General features: G+C 55.2%; 2 protein-coding genes and 1 long non-coding RNA gene across 3 annotated transcripts; 1 reads left to right on the top strand and 2 right to left on the bottom strand.

Moving 5' to 3' along the window:
* Positions 1–43: 43 nt before the first annotated feature.
* Positions 44–2,681, top strand: LOC121494380. The gene is made up of 3 exons (XR_005988799.1): positions 44–252; positions 1,273–1,596; positions 2,545–2,681. It is a non-coding gene; the product is annotated as an uncharacterized LOC121494380 (long non-coding RNA).
* On the bottom strand, positions 1,245–8,697 carry SLC25A41 (solute carrier family 25 member 41). Its single transcript, XM_041760744.1, has 9 exons — positions 7,942–8,697; positions 7,343–7,407; positions 6,889–7,094; positions 6,507–6,662; positions 5,839–5,991; positions 5,538–5,645; positions 2,716–2,883; positions 2,486–2,633; positions 1,245–1,693 (listed from the first exon to the last, which is right to left on the bottom strand). Exons 1-9 carry the CDS (start codon positions 8,145–8,147, stop codon positions 1,521–1,523), a joined length of 1,383 nt encoding a protein of 460 aa, XP_041616678.1. The 5' UTR covers positions 8,148–8,697; the 3' UTR covers positions 1,245–1,520.
* Positions 8,698–10,822: 2,125 nt separating this feature from the next.
* SLC25A23 (solute carrier family 25 member 23) lies at positions 10,823–22,552 on the bottom strand. The gene is made up of 11 exons (XM_041760740.1): positions 22,203–22,552; positions 20,971–21,097; positions 20,300–20,387; positions 19,875–19,986; positions 18,655–18,813; positions 18,417–18,569; positions 18,134–18,241; positions 16,908–17,075; positions 13,745–13,895; positions 12,535–12,715; positions 10,823–12,150 (listed from the first exon to the last, which is right to left on the bottom strand). The coding sequence occupies exons 1-11, from the start codon at positions 22,356–22,358 to the stop codon at positions 12,012–12,014; spliced, it is 1,542 nt and encodes a 513-aa protein (XP_041616674.1). The 5' UTR covers positions 22,359–22,552; the 3' UTR covers positions 10,823–12,011.
* Positions 22,553–23,050: the final 498 nt, after the last annotated feature.

Genomic DNA, 23,050 nt, shown 5'->3' on the forward strand with positions numbered 1-23,050 from the left:
CAATCGGAGGGCCGCGAGGGGCAGTGGGCGGGAGGCGCCGCGTGACCGACAGCTCTCGGAGGCAGTGGGCTGCGCGCTGCCGGTGCCGGGCGGGCAAATCGAGGCGACCCGAGAGGGCAGGAGGCCCAATGGAGCGGGGGTTCCAGAGCTACGGGGCGACTTCAGGACCGGATTGACGGCTCCAGGGAGTCAAGTGGACAGGAAGGAGGGGCCTGGCGAAAGGCTCCTTTGAACAGGCTGGGCGGGCGCCAGGTGAGATAATCGTGCACGCGAGCCAATGAGTCCGCGCGGGGGGCGGTTCTTGTGAAGATTGGCAGTCGGCTTAGCCCAATCCCTGACGAGCCCTGGGTGACGCGCTCAGGTTTGGACGGGATTGCTTCCCCTGTTAACCAGAATCCTTTTCCAGCCTTGATCTCCAGGCCAATGGCCGGGCGGTGGGGGCGGGTGCAAGGTGACGGACAGCGCGCCGGACAAATGGCGGTGGAGGAAGTCTAGGGGCCCTGTTTTGGTGGGAGCCAGTGGAAGCGGAGCTGCATTGGGGCGGAGCCGGCCGCCGGACGACGAGAGGGGATTAGCCGTCGTGGGAGTGAGTGGCAGTCGACGTGGGCAGCGCCGACCGGCTGCCCGGAATTCGGGCCTGACGTCTGGGTTAGCGCCCCAGGAGCCTGGCGGGGTAGGCCGAGCACATGGCCTGCTCGAGGCCTTGGAGGTCGGATGCTCCCGGGGGTGGGGTGGCCCAGGAGCAGGGGGGGACCCACGGATCCCCTGCACCCGCGCTCTTCTCCACCCAGGATTCTAGAGCCGCCACTTCCCTTCCAGGACTCACGGGACCAGTTCCTCTCCAGAATGCAAGGGTCTAGGGCCGTCGGTTCTCGCCTAGGACCCTAATTCCACACCCCACACCCGTTTCACATAAGGCCGGGGATGGGGGAGGGGGGGGTTCAGAGCCTCAAGCTCCGATCCTAGGCCCTCAGTTTCTCTCCTGAACCCAGGCGTCTTACGGGTTTACAGTTCCTATTCAGGTCCGAGGGGCTCAAGGGTCCCCCTTTCCGGGACCCAGGGATTCCCAGGTACCCCACTTCCATTTTTGGGACCCAGGTATCTGAGGCGCCCTGCTGGGTCTTAGGCCCTGGGTGTTCCAGGTCCCCAACTCACCTCCTGAAACCAGGGATTCCTGGTGCCTTCCTAGACCCAGAGAGTCCAGATACCGGGCTCCGTGCTTGGATGCAGGTATTCCAAACACATCCAGCAGAAACTGTCTCTTTATTTCAGGTTCTCTCCACATCCACCATTTCACCCTGAAGCTGGATGTGACAAGCCACAGCGAGCCAAACTGGAGTCCACACTAGTCTCTGGCTGCACCCTCAGGAAGGATCCCCAGCGATCTTCTGACCCAGGCCTCCAGACTGCTTCTCCTGACAAAAACTGCCCCCTGGGTCTAAGCCTGGTGGGCTCTTTGGGCCAGGGGACCCTGGATCCTCCTGTCCATTTCTGCCCAGGGTGTGTCGACTAGCCACGGCCTATACGCCCAGGGTTTTCTTCATGGCTTCGTACACCACGTAGCTGATGCCACCTGCTGGTAACACCTTCAGTAAGGTGGGAGTCATGCCTCGGTACAGCCCCGGCCAACCTTGCTGGGCCAGGATCCCCCGGAAGACTCCACACATGGTGGGGTTCGAACCCTCCACAGTGTCTGTGGGAACAGGGGCAAGCTCAGGGCTTCTGCCAGAGGATGATCGGGCCTCCGGGGAGGGGGGCTGGAATATTGGGGGTTGGGTGAAGCCCGGGGCCAGGGTCTGGGGGGTCATTTGGGAAGGTGTTTGGAGACTTGTAGAGGATATTGGTCAGTTTGGGGAGAGTGAGATCAACTCAGGCAGGAGTTTTCAGGATTTGTTTTTGGGGACATCTTAGAAAACAAGCTTATAATGGAGAGGGACCTTCTAAGATCTGCTAGAGATTTGAGGAGTGTGCTAAGGGGGAGGGGGGAGTTGGGGATATTTTCAAGATTAGGGTAGTGGACCAAGGACTTGTTTGGATGTTTGTGGATTGCTGTAGGGGGTGAGAGTCCATTTGGGGAGTACCCAGGGTAGTGGGGGAAGTGGTTATGATGTTAAGACATCTAAGGGTCAGATTTAGGAATTTTAGGAATTTTGACTTTTGGAGTCAAATATGGGCTGGGTCTGATTTGGAGAAGCTGGGAGAACATTTGGGGAATCTATATCACCACTAAGGTCAGTGTGGGGCCCTAAGTCCTATTTGGGGATGCTTATGGGGGTCAGTTAGGAGATATTCATTTCAGTGGTTTGTAGGGTTAATTTGGGGGCTGGTGTCAGATTTGGGGGTGATTCTTGATGGGTCTAGAGAGCAGCAGAAGCATCCAGGATCAGATGTGGAACATTTGGGAGTGAGTTTTGGGGGATGAGAAAGTTCAGAGTCAGAGTTGAGGGAGAGGGGCACACACGATGGCCAGTGGGGCTAGCCTGACCTTGGGCCTGCATCCTGGTGCGCACTAGGGTCAGTGGGTAACTGGCCATCTGTCCACAGGTCGTGGATAGCGTCACAGATGACAGACTGACCAGGCCACTGGGATCTTCCATGTCCCTCCCTGATTTCAACCAGAAGCACCTGAGCATCTGCAAGACAAGGGGGTCAGGAGGAAGTGCACTGTGGGCCTGTGTTCACAGCACTTCTGGCACCCCTCCATGGGCCCCACACCTCATAGACGGCCAGGTCAGTGCAGGCATAGGGGATGATGCCAAGCATGTTGGGTAGGTAGCCGCGGTATAGGGCGCGGGTGCCCTCCCGCTCCAGGATCTGCCTGGCACAGTCCAGCAGCCCCTTGTACTGGCCTGTCCGGCGAAGGGTCAGCCGCGTCTTCAGCACCTGTGGAGGATGAGGAGGGAGTGGCTCATCTGATCCAATGCTCTCATCGACCTTCAGCAGCAACCATCGTCTCCATCCTACCACTGAGGAAACTGAAGCTCAAGAGAGTACACAGAGCTGAGTTCCAAACCCAGAGCCGTCCGATCCCTTGGCCTGTCTGTGCTCCCAACCCAGGGTTCAGCAGCAGAGGCCAAGAGGATAAGGGAAATGACATGGACTGACTGGAGTCACAGCTTATATCTAACAGCAGCCAGACACAATGCCGTGGGAGTGCAGACCCCAGGTGGCCAGATTTGCCAATCTTCCAAGAGAAGCCAGACAACGTGATTTGTATGAAATGCTCCAAAATCAAAATATTGGCAACTCTACAGTTGCCCAAAAGACCAAACCCCAAGTGCAGTAGGCAAAATTCTAAGGTGGTCCCTAAGATTACCACATCTGATATATATGCTCCATAAAATGCCTGCCCGACCTTGAGAGTGTGCTGTGAATGAATGAATGAGTGAATGTGATTGGGTGTCACTCCCCTCATTGAGTTACATGACATGATGGTGAAGGGCATTTGCAGATGTAATGGAGGTCTTGAAGCAGCTGATTTTAAGTGAAGCAAGACCACTCATCCCTGGTGGGCCTGACCAAATCAGGTGAGCCCTTTAAAAGAGTCTCTTGCCAGAGACCAGAGAAATCAGAGCGATTGGGAATGTCCAGGACATTTTTCATTTGCTCTTAAACAAGCAGACTGTTGGGGAGAAGACCACGTGGTAGGGACAGTGGATAGCCTTCTTGGTACTGATGGCTTCTTGGTGCTGAGGACCTCCATCCGTTGTAGGAGGTTTCACAAGAAACTGAATCCTGTGAACAACCAAGGAACAACCCAGGCCTCAGGTGGGCTCACTGTAGCCCAGCCAACACCTTGATTTCGGCCTGATGAAACCCTGACCAGAGGACCCGACCAGCCAGCGCCCAGACGTGACCCACAAATGAGATAATAAATCTATCATTTTAAAGCTGCTGAGTCTCTGGCAATTTGTTACGCAGCAGTAGAACACAGATATACTTAGGAAGAAATTTAACTGGTCAAGGGCAAGCGTTCTATGAGAAAAACTTTAAATATTGAAGTACAAAAGGGGAGACTTGAATAAATGGAAATGTTCTGGGCAGCCCGGGTGGCTCAGCGGCTAAGCGCCGCCTTCAGCCCAGGGCGTGATCCTGGAGACCCAGGATCGAGTCCCGCGTCAGGCTCCCTGCATGGAGCCTGCTTCTTCCTCTGCCTCTGTCTCTGCCTCTCTCTCTCTGTGTCTCTCATGTATAAATAAATGAAATCTTAAAAAAAAAAAAAAAAGAAAATAGACGGCAGGACTCTCTAAGCTTATTTATAAGTTGAATACCATCCCAGTTAAACAAAACCAATAGGTGACCTTGTTTTCTGAGTTAGATAAGTTGCTTTTCAAGTTTATATGGGAAACCACCAGGGGGATAACCTGGAAAGCCAATAAAGAAGATGGGGGGAAGAGGGAGATGAGAAAGCCTAAGATCAAGCCTCAAAAATTAAAGACAGAGTAAAACTACAGTGGCACCCGCTGGCTGAGTCCGAAGAGCGTGCGACTCTTGATCTAGAGGTCATGAGTTCGAGCCCCACATTGGGTATAGAGATCACTATAAATCGATACAATTTTTTAAAAAAGATAAAACTGGGGGGATCCCTGGGTGGCGCAGCGGTTTGGCGCCTGCCTTTGGCCCAGGGCGCGATCCTGGAGACCCGGGATCGAATCCCACATCGGGTTCCCGGTGCATGGAGCCTGCTTCTCCCTCTGCCTGTGTCTCTGCCTCTCTCTCTCTCTCTCTCTGTGTGACTATCATAAATAAATAAAAATAAAAAAAATAAACAAATAAATAAAAAAAAAGGTAAAATAAAAAAATTAAAATAAAATAAAAAAGATAAAACTGTAGGCAGTAAAAGGATCAGGGGTGGCCAGGGATTCAGGGGGGAAGCGAGAAGGGGTGAAGAGGTGGAGCACGGATTTTTAGGGCAGTGAAACTACCCTGTCTGACACCCAGATGGCGGACACCTGTCCGTGCACATCTGTACAAACCGCAGATTGTACAACCCAAAGAGTGCCCCTGAGGGCAACTCTGGGCTTTAATAATAATGTATTGATATATATATTGGCTCATCCGTTGCAACAAATGGACCACCCCATGCAAGACTTTAATAGCAGAGACTTTGTATATGTGGGAAGAGGTGTATGGGAACTCTGTACCTCCTGCTCCGTATTTCTGTAAATCTAAAACTGCTGTGCACAATAAAATCTGTTACCTCCCTCCCTCCCTCCTCCCCCCCCCAAAAAAAAAACAAGGAAAAAGAGACATTCGTGCATGGACAGACACATCAGAGCAAAGAGAGAAAGCCCAACTGTACATGGGAGTTTAGTAAATTATAAATTACACAGGGTCTTCTGGATCCTTGAGGGGGAAAGGATGGTTGAGCTGACTGGGGAGCCATCTGGAATATACGAGTTTGCCACACACCTCTCACATGAAGGGGAAGACGAGGGGGAGGAGGGAAGAAGACAGGAAGGAGGGGGAAGTAGTAGCAGGTGGTAGCTAACTTTCACCTTGTTTCATCCTTGGGGGGAGAGCAGAGGTTCTCTTACCTCCATGGGGTTGATGAGCGTCTGGGAGGTGGCCACGGCTAGGGAGCCAGCTAGGAGACGTTCCTGGAAGGGTGGGGACCCATGCACTCCGCAGAAGTAATTCTTACACTGCCGCAGGAGAGAGGAGCAGGAGAGAGCCGCTAACCCCCTCCCTCGCTGAAACCCACCCTGAGTCTTGGGTAAGGATCTGGGCTTGCAAGCAGGGGTGTAGGAGAGGGTTTGGGGTTAAAGGGCAGGGCTGGGCAAAGCGGGCCTTCCCCCCACACACACACACACTTCATTGCGCCCCCCTCTCCCCGACCTGTTCAAAGACGGAGAACTTGATGGCATACTCGGGGGCAATCTTGAGGACGTTGATGCCATTGCCCCGCCACAGGGAGTGGAAGCCCCCCTCCTGGACCATGCTTCGGAGCCCTCCCAGCAGGTTCATGAAGTTCGTCTTGGAGGAGTAGACCTGGGGGTAGGGAGGCCACCGGCCCTGTGAGGAGCCTCCCACCCGATCCCCACCTCCAACCCAGCCCCGAGTCCAACCCCATCCTGTCCCCAGCCACCCAACCCCATTCCTCCCCAGCTAGTGCTGTAACCCAATTCAGACCCACATGCCCGCCTCCTCCCTCATCTTCCTCTCCTTGGCTGTTCTAGTTGCCTTCAAAGCCACCCAAAGACCCCATCCTCAGTTCCCTTATCCCTGACCCCACCCTGTCCCTGCTACTGTTCTCTCAGCTCCGGCAACTCAAGTTCATGCTCCATCCTCATTGGCTCCAGCGCCAGCCCCAGCTTCAACTCCCACATTTACCTCCATTCGGCCTCCTCCTGACTCCAACCCATGCCCCAGCCCCACCTTCAAACCTGTTTCCAATTGCACCCTCACCCCTATCCTGTCCCCCAATCAGCTCCACCTCCATCCGGCCAGCCCCACCCTAAAGGCTCCAGGGCCTTGGTCCCCCCCCCCCCCCCCCCGCTGCGCACCTGCATATACACCTTGGCTCGATCTAGAGGGGCCGTCCCAGTGCGGGACACCGCCCCAGCCATGGCTCCTGAGAGCAGAAACTTCCACAAGGCCCCCTCGTTGTCCACTTCTAGGACGTCCACGGGGACCATCAGCTGCTCTCCTGTGTCCAGCACCTGCAGGGCAGACCCAGCTCCCACCCATACTGAGCCAGGCTGCAGCTCCTTCCCTGCAACCCCAGAAGCCCCTCCTAGTGTGAAAGGCCCACCCTGGTCCCCACTGCTTCCAGATGGAATTCCGGGTCCTCTTGGAGGGGAGTGGGGCAGGCAGAGGCAGGCAGCGTGGCCTTCTACCCCGGCAGTCAGGCTGCAGGTGCCGAAGACCTGCAGTTCTCAAACTCACCTGCTGTGATGGCAGATGCTCCAGGTCGTTTTCACGCACGTGCCCAAACACGTACCCATACACGTGTGTACAGCCCAAGTTCCGGGAGGGGGCTGGGGGTGGGGTCGGAGGTGGGGCTTCGGTGAGTAAGGCCTTGACCCTCTTAAACAGGGTCTGGACACTGGAGCAAGGCTTCTGAGCTTCCTCAGGCTGGGCTCCCATGGCAGCTGGAGGGTTAGGACACCTAGTTTCAAATCCCTGGCGACAGGTTTGCCCATCCAGCAACCATGGGGAGGGGTCACCTTGTAAATTTGGGAACCAGGCCATGATGAGGTCACAGAGGCCCTTGTGACCTCACTGGATATGGTGCACAGATTAAGCCTGTCCATATCCAAATTCCTCTAAACTCATGAACTCGCTTATGTCAAGTGGCAAAGGGAAAAGCAAATTTGCCGAAGGAATTAAGGTCACTCACCAGCCGTTGGGGAGATGGAGAGATTATTCTGGACTAATTGTGGGCCCGGTCTAACCTCGTAAGTCCTTAAACAGTGAGGAGGGGAGCAGAACAGGGTTAAAAGGATCAACTTGAGAAAGACCCGACTGACCATTGCAGGCTTTGCAGATGAGGAAGGAACCGCCAGCCATGGGGTGCAGGCTGACCCTCAAAGCTGCAAAAGGCCAGGAGGCAGATTCTTCCCTGGAGCCTCCAGAAGGAGCTTGATTTTAACCCAGGGGGATTCGTGTCAGGCTTCTGACCGCTGGAATAATACATTTGTGTTGTTTTAAACCACCACGTTCGTGGTCGTTTGTTACAGCAGCCGGAGGAAACTAATGCGCTGTGTTTCGTTATCATGGCAACAGGAGATAGAAGTGAGGGAGAATGGGAAGGTTCTGGAGCTCTGGGAAGGAGAGACACAGTGGGTCCCCGAAGTGAGAGAGGCCTGGGTTTGGAGGCAGCCTGGGTTTGAATCCCATCTAGGACAACTCTTGCTGTGTGGCCTGGGGGTACTCGCTTTACCTCTCTGAGCTTCGGTTTCCCCCACGTGTAAATTGGAAGTGGCGATAAACTCTTACCACGAAGGGTCAATAGGTTGCAGTGAGTATTGAGAGCACTTCCATCCTCCCATGCGGTTTGGTTCCAAAATGTTGATGCCATCCATGATTCTTCTCTTGCTCTCATGCCCACGCTCTGTCATCACATCCTGGCTTAACCTTGAACATATCGCAGAATCTGGCGGCTGCTTACCATGTCCGGGGCCTCCAGCCTGGTCCAGCCCCATGATGGATTACCCGGACCGGTGCAGTAGCCTCCACTCTGGGCCCTCCCACTCTTGCCCCCGTCTGTGCTCCCCAGAGTGACCACCAGAGGGCCCCCGTGAGCACCTCAGTCAGACCCCGCCCTCCTCTACCCACAGTCCTCCAGGGCCCCTATTTCCCTGGGGTGGAAGCCCAAGTCCTCCCCATCACCCCCAAGGCCCTGCACGACCTACCCAGTTCCCTTCCTGCCCTCCCCTCCTGCCTTTTTCCCCCTTGCCCATTCTGCTCCAGCCACACGGGCCTCCTCCCTGTACCTCCAATGCACCAGGCACAGTGCTGCCCCAGCACCCTTGCACTGGCTGTTCCCTCTGTCTAGAATGCTGCTTTCCTAGACATCGCCATGGCTCCCTCCCTCACTGTCTTTACATCGTTATGCAAATATCATCCTCTCCCTGATGCTTCCTCCATCCACTGGATTTAAAACATAAACTAAAAAAAATAAAAAATAAAAAATAAACTCTGGGTGGGGGCTGCAGGGGCCTGGGTGGCTCAGATGCTTAAGCATGTGCTTTAGGCTCAGGTCGTGATCTCCAGGTCCTGGGATGGAGCCCCACATCGGGCTCCCGGCTCAGCGGGGAGTCTGCTTCTCCCTCTCCCTCCGCCCCTCCGTCCCACTCATTCTCTCTCTCTCTCTCTCTTGTCTCAAATGAATCCATACAATCTTAAAAATAAAATCAAATAAATAAAATGTAAATTCTGCTCTGCAGTATCTCATAGCCTCCTTCCTCACCACTTTATTTTTATCCATAGCGCCTTTGCTTTCTATCCAGCTACACATTCACTCACGTGTGTTATTTATTGTTTGTCGCTCCCCGCTGGAATGTGGGGTTTATGAGAGCAAAGACGGTGGGGTGTTGCACTCCCTTCTGAATCCCATGTCCAAAACCGGGTCTGGCACAAACTAAGTGTCCGGTAAATAGAAGATGAGTAAGTGAAGGCGATAACACAACAAAAGGCTTAGCCCAGAGCCAGCGTGTGGACTACTTACTCCATAAACGTGAGTCCTTTTCCCTTTAAAGATGTCAGTGATAACATCCCTTATTTTGTGGGTGGAGAGACTCAGAAAGAGAAAAGCAGTCTGTGTGATATCACATGTCAGTTAGCAGGGCCTCCTCAGGCCCCAACGGTGTAAAGGGATCTAAGAACGTGGACAAGAAAATAGTTGTTAACTGGCCCGATTAAATCAAATCAACCTGGTAACACTCGATGCTGGTATGACTGAAGTAAAATTAGTAATGCGGATTCCTTGTTGGTCGCTGCGTATATCGCACACGATTTCCCTGGTGGCATGACCCTGAAATAGTCACATCTTTTGACTCAGCAATCCCACTTCTGGCAATTGATCCTCAGGACATAATTTACAGGAAGTAAAAATACAAAATATTTAGCGTGCCACATGTGAGTGGGCGGAAAATCGTATCTATGTATGCGTGTATGTACCAGTTAGCTAATGCCGCACAACAAATTACCCCAACGGTAGGATCTTAAGACATAAACAAGATGGTAACTGCAGGGTCTTTTGTGCTCTCATCTTGGGAGTCATACAGTCACTTCTGGCGGATACTCTTGGTCAGTCAGACCCACGCTGGTACAATGAGAGAATGTGAATACTGGGAGGGAGAGACCCTCGGGGAACATCTTGGAGGGTGACTGTCATGGTCCACGCAGGAAAAAGTTTGGTCATCTGAAGACAAGCAGAAATTGGGTCTGATTCAGAAATCATCTGAAGACTGAGTGGGTCTACAAGCTGAGGAGTGCCGAGTGCCAGCGACTGCCAAAAGCTGGAAGAGGCAGGAAGGATCCTCCCCTAGAATCTTTGGAGGGACCATGTCCCTGATGACACTTTGACTTCAGACTTCTAGACTTCGGAAGTGACAGACAATAAATTCCTGTTGTTTTGTATTTACCATAGCCAAAGATGGAAGCAACCCAAGTGTCCATCGACGGATGAATAAATGAACAAAATTTGGTCCATCGACACACTGGGATATTATTCAGCCTTAGAAAGGAAGGACATCCTGCCACCTGCCCCCATGTGGACGGACCCCGAAGACACGGGCTCAGGGAGGGGACCCAGACCCAGAAGGACACCTCCTGCATGACCCCCCTCCCAGGAGGTCCCCAGAGGAGGCCCGTGCACAGAGACAAAGAGGAGGTGGTGGGAGCCAGGGGTTGGGCAGGGGGCAGGGGGCAGGGGGTCAGTGCTTCTTGGGGACGGGTCTCCATATGGGGAGATGGAAGGTTCTGGAGACGGATGGTGGGTGGGTGCAGGACAGTGTGTGCTTTGTGCTGCTGGACTGTGCATTTAGAAATGGATAAGATGGTGAATTTTATGTGGTGTATAGTTTACCACAATAAAAAAGTATATCAATCCAAAAACGGTATCATTTTAAGCTTCCGGGTTGTGGTCATTCATTACAGCAGCCCTGGGAAGCAAATACCCTTATGTCAATAGAATACAGGAAAAAATAAAAAGGGCCTATGGATGTGGGCTTTCCCCTGGGCCTGCTTCACTTCCTGGTCTCCTGGGACTCAGTGCAACGGAGGATGGTCCATGTCCCTCCCCTGTGTGGCATTTGAGGTGGTCCCACATCAACCCGTCCCTTCAGTAAAAACCACAATGAAAGAGCTTAGAAAGTGTATATCTTTTGTTCTTTTCCTTTGAAATAACACACGCAGGCGGGAGATGGGACACGGTGGAGCAGGGGGGGAGGGCGGTGAGGGGAGGTGGAAGCCATGGGGGGGGTCCTCCAGCCCCCCCAAACAACCCAGTTCCTCTTTTGCAGTTCTTTAATGGGGTTCCCCAAGGACTTGGGAGGAGTAAAGGGAGGGGTCCCCCAATGATGCTAAGCTCAGAATCCAACTATAAAGTGCAGAATGTACAGGGGAGTAGGGGGGGCTGGGGGGCTTGGGTTATCTGCGGGGAGGAATGTCTGATGCTCTGGTAGAAAAATAGACCTGGAGTGAGTCCGGGGGATTTGGTTTGTTTGTTTTGCATAATTGGATGCTGGGCTCCAGGGAAGAATTGTCTGTGTAGACTTGCTTCTGGCTGGGGTGTGTTTGGGGGAGTCCCCTTAATGTGCCCCCGGCTTCAGGCTGCCCCCTGCCAGCCCCCCAAAAAGCACGACTGGAGGTTATCATCAGCCTGAAGGTGGGAAGGGAATGGAAGATACCACAGAGCATTGTGGGGGGGAGGGGCAGTTTGCCCATAGGGCCAGAGGCGTGTCCACACTGGGCAGGTGGCAGGGGTGTCCAGCTTCTGTCTAGGGCATGGGAGGGGCATCTCCTTCCCCGGCTGTCGGCTTCTAGCTGCGTCAGGACTTTGGACAAGTCCCACGGGTTTTCTGGAAGCAGGAGGCCAGGACCTAGGCTTCCTTCCCACAGGCTCCTTGGGCCCTGGGCTCTAGGGTGCATCTGGGCCAGGGGCACAGGGGACCCAGGATGCTGTGATTGGCCTATTGGGATCTATCTAGACTTGGAGTCTGAGGCATTCAGGATCCAGTGCCTGGGAGGATTCCGGTCAGAATCCAGGGGTTAAGGGGCTGGGATCCAGTGCTTGGAAGGGTGGGGGTCTACCTCCTATGGGTGAGGTTTCAGCATCCAGTGCCTGCGGTGGAAGGATCTGGGGTCCAACAGCCACAGTCGCCAGGACCCACTCACTCCTTTGTTGGGCTCTCGTATTGTGATTTTAGGAGCCAGGGTCCGGCTGGTCAGGGCTTGGGAATCCGAGATCCGGTGGTTGGGGGTTGAGGGTGTAGTGGTTGAAATGTAGGGAATCCAGTAGTCAAAGCAGAGGGATCCAGGACTCAGTGTCAAGGTAAAGGAATTCAGGAATCCAGTGGTTGGGGTGAGGGGAGCTGGGATCCAGTGGCTGGGGCCCCGGGATCTAGGCATTGCATTGTCAGGATCCGGTAGCTGAGGCTTCTTGATATCCAGAATCCAGTGGCCGAGCTTAGAGATCCAGGGCTGGAGGAAGCATGAGGATCTGGGATCCGCCAGTGGTTTTGGGGATCTAGGACCCAGTGCTGGATCTGGGGCCTGAGTGTTTAGGCATGGTGATGGGTACTCACGGTGATGGGTACTCCTGTGGTTGGGTTATCAGGATCCATTAGTTGGGTTGTGGGGGATCCCGTGGTTAAGTCACGGAGGTCCAGGACCCCGCATGTGGGGGGCCAGCCGTTGTGATGTGGGGGTGCAGGACCCAGTGAATAAAGTGTGGGGATCCTGTGATTTGGTGTGCGGGGGCCCTGGGGTCCATTGGCTGGGCCATCAGTCTCCAGTGGCCAAGGTGTAGGGGATGTCATGATTGGGGTGAGGGAACTGGGGTGGGTCAGGCTCTGGGTCCCTCACCTGGACGTGACCCCCAAGGCCTGCTTCATGTTCTCGTAGACCACATAGGAGATGCTCACAGCCGGGATAACTTTCATGAAGTTGGGGGCAATGCCCCGGTAGAGGCCCCACACGCCCTCCTGGGACAGGATGTGACGGAGCAGACCCAGCATGGAGAGCTGGGGGGCGCCCTCGATGGAGGCTGGGAGGGGTGGGGAGGCCAGGTAAGGCCAAAGGGCCCCTCTCACTTCCCCTCCCACTCCCGAGGGCTGGGCCTGTGGCCATTGCAGCAGGAGGGAAGGAAGGTGAGGTTACTAGCGGGACCTACCACTCAGAGTCGGGACTTCTAGTGGCTCTGGAAATGACTGCTCACCTTTTCACCCCAATCTTGAGGGCCCAAGTTTGGGGACGGTGAGAAACAGAGAAGGTATATGTATGTGTGTGGTGGGAGAGGGCACAGGCATTTCCTCTGCCTGGAACTCATTTCCCTGCCTTTTCTCCCAGCTAACACTTCCTCTGCCTTCCAACCTTCCAACCAGGCTCCTCGGGGGAGCCCTCCTTGTACCCAGGTCTAAGTCTGGCTCTTTGTCTTCTCCTTTATTCAACCCTAAATGCATCCTTAATTGTGGAATGGTTTATTCAGCATCCTGCTTCTCTCCAGCCTGTAAGCTCTTTGCGGGTGAGAACCCAGGTTTATGCACTGATAGGCCCCCAGAGAAAATCACAGAACACAAATGCTAAAATTCCCAAGGAAATTCCCAAAACAGATTCAGGAATGTGTGTGTGTGTGTGTGTGTGTGTGTGTGTGTGTGTGTGTGTGTATGGGGTGGGGGTGGGGGGAGGACCCATAAGAGAAACCTACAGGGGAAAATAAAAAAAACCCTCACCAGCCTGGCCCCACCCCCCCTTGGCCAGATCTTCACCTTCCCTCACTGTAACCCTTGCAAATCGGAGCTCAACTTAGCACCTCTCCCAGCTAGGGGGGCCAGGGCACCCTCGCAATATTCCCTGCATCTGCTCTCCTCGTTCAGATAAAGGGCTCCCGTCCCAGTGTCACAAATGGGTACACTGATACCCAGAGAAAGGCAGGGACTTTAGCGAAGGCCATCCAGATCCAGGAGGGTCCCAGTTTGGGACACCGCCTACCCAGGAGGAGGAGCTGGGGATGGGGACCTGGGGCCCAAGTCGTGATGCTCTCTCTCCCTGCCCCATCCTCCCGCCCAGGCCTCACCTTGGGCCTGCATGCGGGTCCGGACCAGGGCCAGGGGGTAACTGGCTATCTGGCCACAGGTGCTGGAGATGGTGCCACAGGCCAGGAGCACGAGGATGCCTGGGTCGGCCGAGTCGCGGCTATACTGCTGGAGCCACCGGTTCTTCAGGGTCTGGCAGGGATGAAGAAGGGAGTAGAGTGGGTTGGACTGGAACCAGGTAACACACTACGAGCCTGGCTTCAGAGGCCCTGCTGGCTGGGGTCCCCTGACAGCTTGGCGTCCCCTGACGGCTGGTACTAGCTGAGTGTGGTACCTCCTAGGTGCCCACGCACAAACACTGTACCTGCGTCCTGTCACTCGGTCCTTACCTCGACCCTCTATGGATGTGGAAAGACCACCTCCTGCCCCACTGTCCATGCCCTGGTCCCTGGAACCTGGGAATATGGTACCTCATGTGGCAAAAGGGACTTTGCGGAGGAGATTAAGTTAAGGACCTTGAGCTGGGGCATGATCCTAGATATCCAGGTAAATCCAATGTCACCACGAGGTTTCTAAGAGTCAGAGGAGAGAAGCAGAGGTGGAGTGGGCAGGTTGGAAGATCTATGCTGCTGGCTCTGAAGATGGATGAAGGGTCTACCAGCCAAGCAATACAGGCAGCTGCTAGAGAAGGGGAAAGGCAAGGAGACAGATTCTCCCCTGAAGCCTCCAGAAGAAATGCAGGCCTGCCATCGGCTTGATTTTAGCCCCATGAGACTGATCGCGGACTTTCGACTTTCAAAACTGTGAGATAATGATTCTGTGCTGTTCTAAAAGCACTAAGTTTGCGGTCATTTGTTACAGCAGCCGTAGGAGACTGACACACTCTCCAACGTGGACGCCCTTCCTTACCCCTTGCCATTTCACCTCAGATCTGAGGACTCCTCAATCAATCAAAAAAATAAAATAAAATAAAAGATCTGCGGACTCCCAAAGGCCAGCAAACACAGTTCTGCCTGAGGACTCCTGCTGGACCCGGGGAAGGCTGCTCTGGGCACCCAGGCCTCGTCAGGAAGTGCTGGCGAAGCAGCACCCCCAGCAAAGCTCGCTTCAGACAACTGACGTGGTGTATCAATACCCCAGCTCCCTCGCCGCCGAGCTGGTGGGGCATGTTCTACGCTGCCTCCAGAGGCCCCTCCCGACACCAGGATTGAACCCCACCTGCCCACCATGATACCCTGCTTGATAACACGCCCTTCTGGGTTCAGTGGCATCCCCCCCCCCAAAAAAAAACGATGTGCTGGAGTCCTCACCCCCCAGGATCTCAGATCGTGACCTTATTTGCAAATAGTCTTTGCAGGTGCGTGAGTTAGGATGAGGCCATCCTGGAGTAATCAGATATGACTGAGATCCTCATAAGGAGAGGGGACACAGGGATAGAGACACACAGCAGAGGAGACCAACCCCTTACGAAGCCTCTCTGCTTGCTCTGGGACTGGGATGGCTCCTAGGTTCCATTTCCTAAGTCAGTTCTAACCCCCTTGGTAACAGCTGCCGGGAACTGTGTGGGCCGGGACTCCGGGCTGGGATAGATTCATGATGTCTGCTCTGGGCAAGGAGCGGGCGCGATGGAAGCAAGAGTTCACCCCTCCTGCCTTTGCAATTCTAACAGCCCTCTTTTGGGGCTGCAGCAGGCATTTGCCAAATAGGTGTTTAATGAGTTTTTAAGAGCTGTTCTGTTGAAAAGACGTTCTGATGACTGTATAAGTATGGCCAACACCAGGCTAAAAAAAAAACCCAGTGAGATCACTTTTCTGCAGACTTCTCCGAGCCTTTATGGGAATAACATAGATTTTGAAACTCAAGAGGGCACAGGGTTTCTCAAATGACCCAGGCCTCCCAGCTCCCTTTTCTGGTGAAGAATGGATCAAATACAGCTATGTCTTATTTCTGTACACAGTCCCCAGTGGCTTTGTATTGCACTCCGGAAAAACCAGCCGCGTCACTGAGCTCTTGGGGACTCTTCAGTTCCTTCCAGCCAACTCAAGACTTCCACTCCTCCAACAGGTCAAAGCCAGTCCTGCTTCCAGACCTGCGTTCTCCGCCTGGGTCACATCCCCTTGCTCACCGCCTCTCAGAGGCCTGCCTAGACCCCCTCCAGCCAACTGTGACTTTCAATTACACATCCTGTTTTCTCATCTTCTGAGAACTTAGCAGGATCTGAAACTACTTGTTGGCTCCTAGACTGACTTCCTGGCTCTTGGAGTGGATGCCCCAGGAAAGCAAGGGTTGTGTTGTTCTTACTTAATGCCATCTCTGCAGCAACCAGCACAGCACCCGGTCCACTAGGGTGCTCAGGAAATAGTTGCTGAGTGAGCGCATGAAGGAATGAACAAGTGAGTGAATGAGTGGTGGCCTTGTCTCAGGTGGCCGCAGTGGTGCTGGCTGCTGGGAAAGTCAGGTACGGATGGCGGGTGTGGAGTGTTGTGGATGAGGACCGGCTCCAGAACTTGGCAAGGCCCAGCACAAAATAAAAATAACGTGAGATCTCTTGTCTGAAGATGATCAGAATTTCAAGACAGCAACAGCAAGGGAATTAAACCAAGAGGCGGGCCCCTCTGAGCATGGGGCCCTTGGTGACTGCACTGGCTACCTGTCCGTGAAGCTGGCCCTATGCTGGACACAGAGACTTTGGGGGCAGCCTGGGGACATCTGGGGCTGTGCTGCTTGGAAGAGCCTGGCGATCCTACCAGGAAAAGATAAAAGTCATGACCCCTGGAAGAGAAAGAGCAACCCCTCCTCGTTCCTGCCTCTCTCCACAAAGGCCCTGAGATGCTGGCCATAGAAACGCTGCTGTCTCTATGAAATGGGCAGGCCCTGATGAAGACATTGGCTGGTTTGGGGACACGGGCATCTTTGAAGCTCACATTCACTGTCTCCCATGATTCTGTAAGCCACAGTGGTCCCTGACCTTCTCGGGTTTTGAGGCCCAGGAAGCGTGAACTGCACATGGAAATGGGAAGAATTCTCGCGGTGGTAAATGTGGAAATCGGGGGGTTCGATGGATGAAGGGGTTCCCCAGGATCTCATGGTGCTTCTCCACCCCTAGCTGCGAGGTCGACTAAGTCAGCCCTATGGGGAAGGGGTGTCCCGCAGGCCAATCCCAGAGGGCGGGAAAAAGGAGGGAGGGGCGGGCTGCCCACCGACCTCATAGACGGCCAGGTCGATGCCTGCGTAGGGGATGATGCCCAGCACGTTGGGCAGGTAGCCTCGGTAGAAGGCGCGGGGCCCCTCCCGCTCCAGGATCTGCCACGCACAGTCCAGCAGCCCCTTGTACTGGCCGGTCCGGCGCAGGGTCAGCCGCGTCTTCAGCACCTGGGGAGGACCCGGTTATCCCTGGGAAAACTGCTTCCAGAAACACCACGTCCAGGAGTGAAGACACCTAGAAATAGCTACTCCGAGAAGGCTCTACCCTGGCAATAACTGAATTTAACAAACCACTTAACTCTAGATTCTTCTGCTACCCCGAATCTCCATATCTTGAAATGGTTACACCTCTCAGAGTCGCATATGGTGGCCACTGCTGTCTCCCAATATCTGGTTCCCTTCTCCCCCTATAAATAGAAACTATCATTTTCAGCAAGCACATGGCCACTAGAAATAAAGGCTACATTTCTCATTCTCTCTAGATATACGGCCACGTGACTAAGTCTTAGCTAATGAAACAGGAGAACAGGCACGTGTGACTCTCAGAAAGTATCTTTGAGGTGTTCCTTCCTTTGTCTATTCTTCCTTGTTTTTTATTTTATTTTATTTTATTTTATTTTATTTTATTTTATTTTATTTTATTTTATTTTATTTTATTTTATTTTATTTTATTTTATTTTTTGTCTATTCTTCCTTATTGACTGGACCATGGACGTGATGACTGGAGCACACGCAGCCGTTCTGGTCCATGAGGTGGATGCTACATTCTGAAGTGCTGGAATAAGATAGAGGGAAGGAACCTTGGTCCCTAACACTTTGAAGCCACCCTACCTGCCCTGAACTGCTTACCTCAGACTTCCTTTGTGTGATTTGAGTTTTCCATCACTCAGAATCCTGACACACTGCACAACCTGAAACCTGAAATGATTTCCCTGGGAACAAACAGCCTGGAAATCAGTATCCTTAGAAGAGGCATGTCCATAAATGGTTTGCCCCCCACAGTTGATGCCTAAATAGTTATGACCAACACCATCATCCCTAGAAGTCACCTCTCAAATGTGCATGTGCACTCCGACTACACGTGAAACAGCATTTCTCTAATAAGCCACAGTCCAAATCGGGGAGAGACAGTTATGATCCCAATGTCTGTCACACCATGGAGTGATGTGGTTATTGCAAACCCCCCACTCTGCCATGGGGCCTTGTCCAGAGTCCCTCCTTCTCACCTCCATGGGGTAAATGATGGTTTGGGCCGTGGCACCAGCTAGGGAGCCAGCCACAAAGCGCTCCTGCACGTGCAGGGTCTCCTGCTGCCCCCGAATGGCCCGTTTGATCTGAAAGTGGGAGACACAGAGGTGGGCAGGACCTCAGGTCCTCCTGCCGTGAGCACCACACAGGGAAGCAGATGCCCACTCCCAGAGTCCTGCAGACATCCCCTGCCTCCAAGGCCATCCCACCAGCCCTCACGGCTAGCTAACCTCTCCCCCACCTGCCCCCACCTACTCCCACCTGCTCATAGGCCATGAACTTGATAGCCGACTCAGGTGCAATCTTGAGCACGTTAATCCCATTGCCACGCCACAGGGAGCGCATGCCCCCCTCTCGGATCATGCTCTTTAGGCCTCCCAGGATGTTTAGCTTGTTGGTCTTGGATGCATGGACCTGCATGGGGAGATAAGGTGGTTTTAGGGTCCCCTTCTGGGGCCCAGGCCTGGGAGAGGGGGTGGGTCTTTCCCGGGCCCCTCACCTGCATGAAGACCTTGAGGCGGTCCAGAGGGGCTGTGCCCGTCCGCGACACAGCACCTGCCACTGCGCCCGCCACCAGCTGCTTCCACCACATGCCAGTTAGCTTCTCCTGCTCCGAAAACTCATCAGGGACAGTGAGGCACTCACCAATGTCCAAGACCTAAGGATGCAGGGACTGGGGTGTCACATAATGATAGGGGCAGAGAGATGCACCTCAGCCCTAAATGGGACTATCTCCCTCAGGAATCCCAGGATACCCAGGGCATCCACAAATGATGGCTCTCACTTGGAGAGCCCAGGAGATCCCTCTTGGACTCCTACCAGATCCCAGAAAAACATGCAACCTGACTCCCACATAAGATCCCAATATCCCTCCTGGGCACCTCCACCAAATCCCACCAGAGGAGCCTGCCTGAGCATCTACCATATAAAGATTCCTTCCAGAGCCAATCAGATCCCTTTGAGGGATCCCACCCAAGGGCCTCCCACATAAGGATTCTAGAAGATCCATCCAGGGCCACACAAGATCTAATCAGGGATCTGCCATATAAAGATATCGGTGGATCCTTTCCTCTGGGCCTCAGCAGATCCCACAGGAATCTGCTCCCAGGGATCATCCCTCCTCTAGAATTCATCTATAGACTTCTCAACCAAGCCCTTCATGGATCCCCAGGGCAGGAATCTTTGAATCTCCCAAGAGGATCTCAACAGATCCCACAGGTAGATTTCCCTCCAGATGCCATCAGATGCTACTGGAAGCATCACTCAGAGATTCCCACCCAGAAGCTGGGGATCTAGAGCACCTCCTCCCCCAACTTCCAGTGGATCTCAGTGGATCTTCCAAAGAACATGGCTTTTATGAGTTCCTTCAGCAGCAGACCATTTACTGAGGCAAAAAGAAGTCAGCAGAAGGGGAACTGTGAGTGGAGGCTGGAGGCTGGGTGCCCCATCTAGTGAGCTCCCCCTCCCCTGTGCTCCCACCTCCCACTGTCTGTGCCCAGCACCCCAAAGTCAGGTCTGAGGGCTCCAACCAGATCACAGACCTCCCCCAATGGGTCCCCAGTCCCCTGATCCCCGATCAGAGGAAGAGTGGACAACAGTCTCATCCCTTGGCTGTTCCCAGCGGCTCTTCCTTCTCAGGAGTTCTGACCCAGCCCCTCCATGCCGGGGAAACCAGAGCAAGGCCCAGCCACCAAGCTAGGAAAGCTGCCCCCACCTCACCGTAGAATGCTTCCAGAAATAGACTACATCCTCCACATTCTCCAGTGAATGCAACAGGAAGTGGTCACGCCATTCCTGCCAGTCTATGGTCATCGTGCCGTCACGGTCCATGCTGGGGGTGCAGGGCAAGATGGGGACAGAATCAGTGCTGGGACTGGAAGGGGGGTTGCTGGAGTGAGGTTCAGCTGGTTGCCGGGGGGGGGGGGGGCACTGATTTCCTGTGTGCTGAGAGCTTGTCATTTCACAAAGGGGAAAACTGAGGCTCAGAGAAGTGAAGCATCCGGCCCAGGATTTCCCTGACTCCCAAGCCCACCTCTTGGCTCTACCTGTCCTGGGATTGGGTCTGGGGCCTAGAGGCTCAAGGTGACCAAGGGGGTCCCGGGGACCCAAGTTACCTGGGATTCTAGACCCCCCAAGCTATTCACCTGTGCAGAATTTTCTCTGCTTGCTCCAGCGAGATGGAAATGCCTAGAGCTCGGAAACTCTGCTGGATCTCAGACACATCGATATGACCTGGGGAGGGGGCCAGAAAAGAGTGTGCGTGGGGGGGACCCTGGAACCCAGGTGCAGTATACCTCAGAGTGGGACTGGTCTAGAAAGACTGGGGGACCCAGGAACCCAGGAACCCAGGGTGAGATATGCAGCAGGGTTGGGGGGGGGTGTCACTGACCCACTGGGATCAGAGAGATGGAACTGGGCCATGTTGTGGGGGGGGGGTTCTCTGCTCCATGAATGAATGAAAAAATGAATCTAGGGATAATTATAGGGGTCCTTATTCCATAGGAGACTGAGGGGCAATATTAGGGACCCAGAAGAGGTTATGGAGGGGGTGTCTATGACTCATAGGGAATCCAGATGCAATATGGGGCATCTCTGGCCCTTAGAAACTTAAAGGTAATGATAGGGGTCACATCCCAGAAGGGAAAGGAGGTGGGATGGGCCCATGAGCCCAACCACCTAGCTGGGGGGTGAGAAGAACTCCCAAAATAGCCTGTGAGTCATCAGGGAGAAGTGGCCCTCCCCCCTCTTCCCAGCGCTGGCAGTTCTAACCCCGCTGGTGCCTCCAGGGCCCCCGCAGCCCATCCCCGGGCCTTACCATCCTGATTCCGGTCCAGACTGTGGAACAGAAGCAGCAGGCGCTGTTCCCGCTCCTGCAGGTAGCGGCTAAACTCCTCCAGGTCGAGCCCACCACCTGGGTCAGCGTCGCCCTCAGAGGAGATGCCCTGGCAGGAGGGGAAGGGATGAGAGTGCTCCAGGAGGCTGCTCCCCATCCGCAGGGGGGCACAACAAACTTATGGCCCAGGAACTCAGTGCTCCCCCCGCCCCACCAGCCCCTTTAAAAAGACAGGAGCCGGGGATGTTACCCCTCGGTCCTCCAGCTCACTTCTCAGCAACATGCCCAAGGCCACAATAGGTCTGCAGGGTGGAAAGCAGTTGCCCAGTTTTCCTGGCAAGCAGACTGAGGCTCTCCAAGGTCGAGTGACTTTTTCAAGGTTACAGAACTGGGAAGTGGTGGGTAGCCTCGGGCTCTTGTCTCCGAAAGCCTATCCTCCCAGCTATCTCTTAAAAAAAACCCTGTCCATATGGCAGTTTTGGGAGCTCCGGGGAGACACAGCTCTGGGCAATGTGGGGCAATGAGCGGTCCAAGCTAAGCACCCACCCAGCCTCCGTTTTCCCACCTGGAGTGTGGGAGGTTGTACTGGAGGTCTCAGGGTGCTGTGGAGAGACACTCCAGTGGCATCTGGGGCTACAGGTGTAGGGGACACCTGCACAGGCCTAGGGGCAGGTTCCTGCTTTGCTACATCCCCAGCCGGGGGTGGCCTGGGCAGGACAGTCCCTGCTGGGGCAGCCTGGGGCATTAAGCCAGCAAAGGGGAGGCCTGGGGAATGTAAACCTCCAGAGGCGAGAGGCGGGGGCAGCTCCCTGGGAGGGCGGTGGGTGCCCAGAGCAGGGCAGAGAGGATGGGAAGGGTGTGTCTCCTGAGGCGGGCGCAGGGCACGTCTTGGGATGGGCAAAGAGTTCAGAGGAGGGTGTGTCCGGGGCAGTGGGCAGGGAGGCGGGCAGGCGTCCCCCGCCCTCGAGGCACCGGCGAGGGGGGTGGGGACCGGGTGCTGGCAGCTGAACCGCAGGCCTGGGGCCTCGGCGGCTCTGTCTTGGGCGAACCCGTTAGGCCCGGACACGCTGGGCAGAGGGAAGGGGCCCGGGGCGCCCAGGCTGGGCACCGCACTGGAGCGCAGCCACCCGCAGAGGCTGGCGGCGGCGCGCTCCATCCAGGGGATCGGGTTGCCCGGCGCCCGCTGGGCCAGGCTGGGGTCCCCGCGGGGGTACCTGTTGGGTGTCGCGGTCCGGGTCGCCCCCGCCCAGCCGGGCCAGTCCCTGGCGCAACTCGCGCACGTCCACGCGGCCATCCTTGTTACTGTCCAGCTCCTCGAAGAGGCGACCCCAGCGCTGCCGCCGCTCCGCGTCGCCCGGGCCCCCCCGCATGGCGCCCGCCCGGGGGGGGAGGGGAGGCCCGGCGGCGGCGGCCTCGGCGGGGGCTTCGCGGCTCCCCCTCCCCCCCGGGGCCCCGCGGGGCCAGCTCCGCGGCCACCGCCACCGCAGCCTCGGCGCTGCCCGCCTGGCTCCGGCACTTGCAGGAGGCGGTGACTGCTGGCCGTCGCCGCGCGCTCCAGAACTTGCGTCTCCTCCCCCGACCCGCTTCGGGGGGGAGGGGGCCGGAGGCGGAGCTGCGGGGTGCGGGGCGAGACGCCGGGGATGCTCTGGTGTTGCCCAGCCCGGGAAGCACGGGGGTCCATTCTGGGGAGAGGGGCTGGAGAGATCAATGGGGTCAATCCTGCTTTCAGAGTTCCGCCTTGTGTGCCTCAGTTTACCCTCTTCCCGAGCGGGCCCGGCAGAGAGATATCAGGGATTTGGTTTCGTAATCCCTTTCCACTTGACCTCCCTCCCCTCTTTAGGCAATAAAGTCCTCGTTTTCCCCAGACTTGCGGAAGAGCCAACCCTGCGCCTTCCAGCCCTCCATCTGCCCGCCCGCTCACTTCACATTCCCCGCTCGGTCACAGAAACCGAAGATCGAGCAGCGGTGCTTTCTCGCTGGAACCCGACATCCCGCCCGCGAGCCTTGCGTTTCGGTCCCACTCAGACTGCGAAACGGAAGATCAACCTGCGGCGCGGCTGCA

This window comes from Vulpes lagopus, chromosome 7 (assembly GCF_018345385.1).
Source record: "Vulpes lagopus strain Blue_001 chromosome 7, ASM1834538v1, whole genome shotgun sequence".
Lineage (NCBI taxonomy): Eukaryota > Metazoa > Chordata > Mammalia > Carnivora > Canidae > Vulpes > Vulpes lagopus.

Excerpts from the sequence above, each read along its gene's own strand:
- SLC25A41 (XM_041760744.1), bottom strand. The coding sequence starts at position 8,147 with ATGGGGCTGGACCAGGCTGGAGGCCCCGGACATGGTAAGCAGCCGCCA. Across the intron at positions 2,884-5,537 it reads CGCTCATCAACCCCATGGAG|GTGCTGAAGACGCGGCTGAC; the intron begins GTAAGAGAACCT and ends CATCCTCCACAG. Across the intron at positions 2,634-2,715 it reads CTGACCTGGCCGTCTATGAG|ATGCTCAGGTGCTTCTGGTT; the intron begins GTGTGGGGCCCA and ends CTTGTCTTGCAG.
- SLC25A23 (XM_041760740.1), bottom strand. The coding sequence starts at position 22,358 with ATGCGGGGGGGCCCGGGCGACGCGGAGCGGCGGCAGCGCTGGGGTCGC. Across the intron at positions 18,242-18,416 it reads AGTTCATGGCCTATGAGCAG|ATCAAACGGGCCATTCGGGG; the intron begins GTGGGAGTAGGT and ends TCCCACTTTCAG. Across the intron at positions 13,896-16,907 it reads TCGACCTGGCCGTCTATGAG|ACCCTGAAGAACCGGTGGCT; the intron begins GTCGGTGGGCAG and ends CATCCCTGCCAG.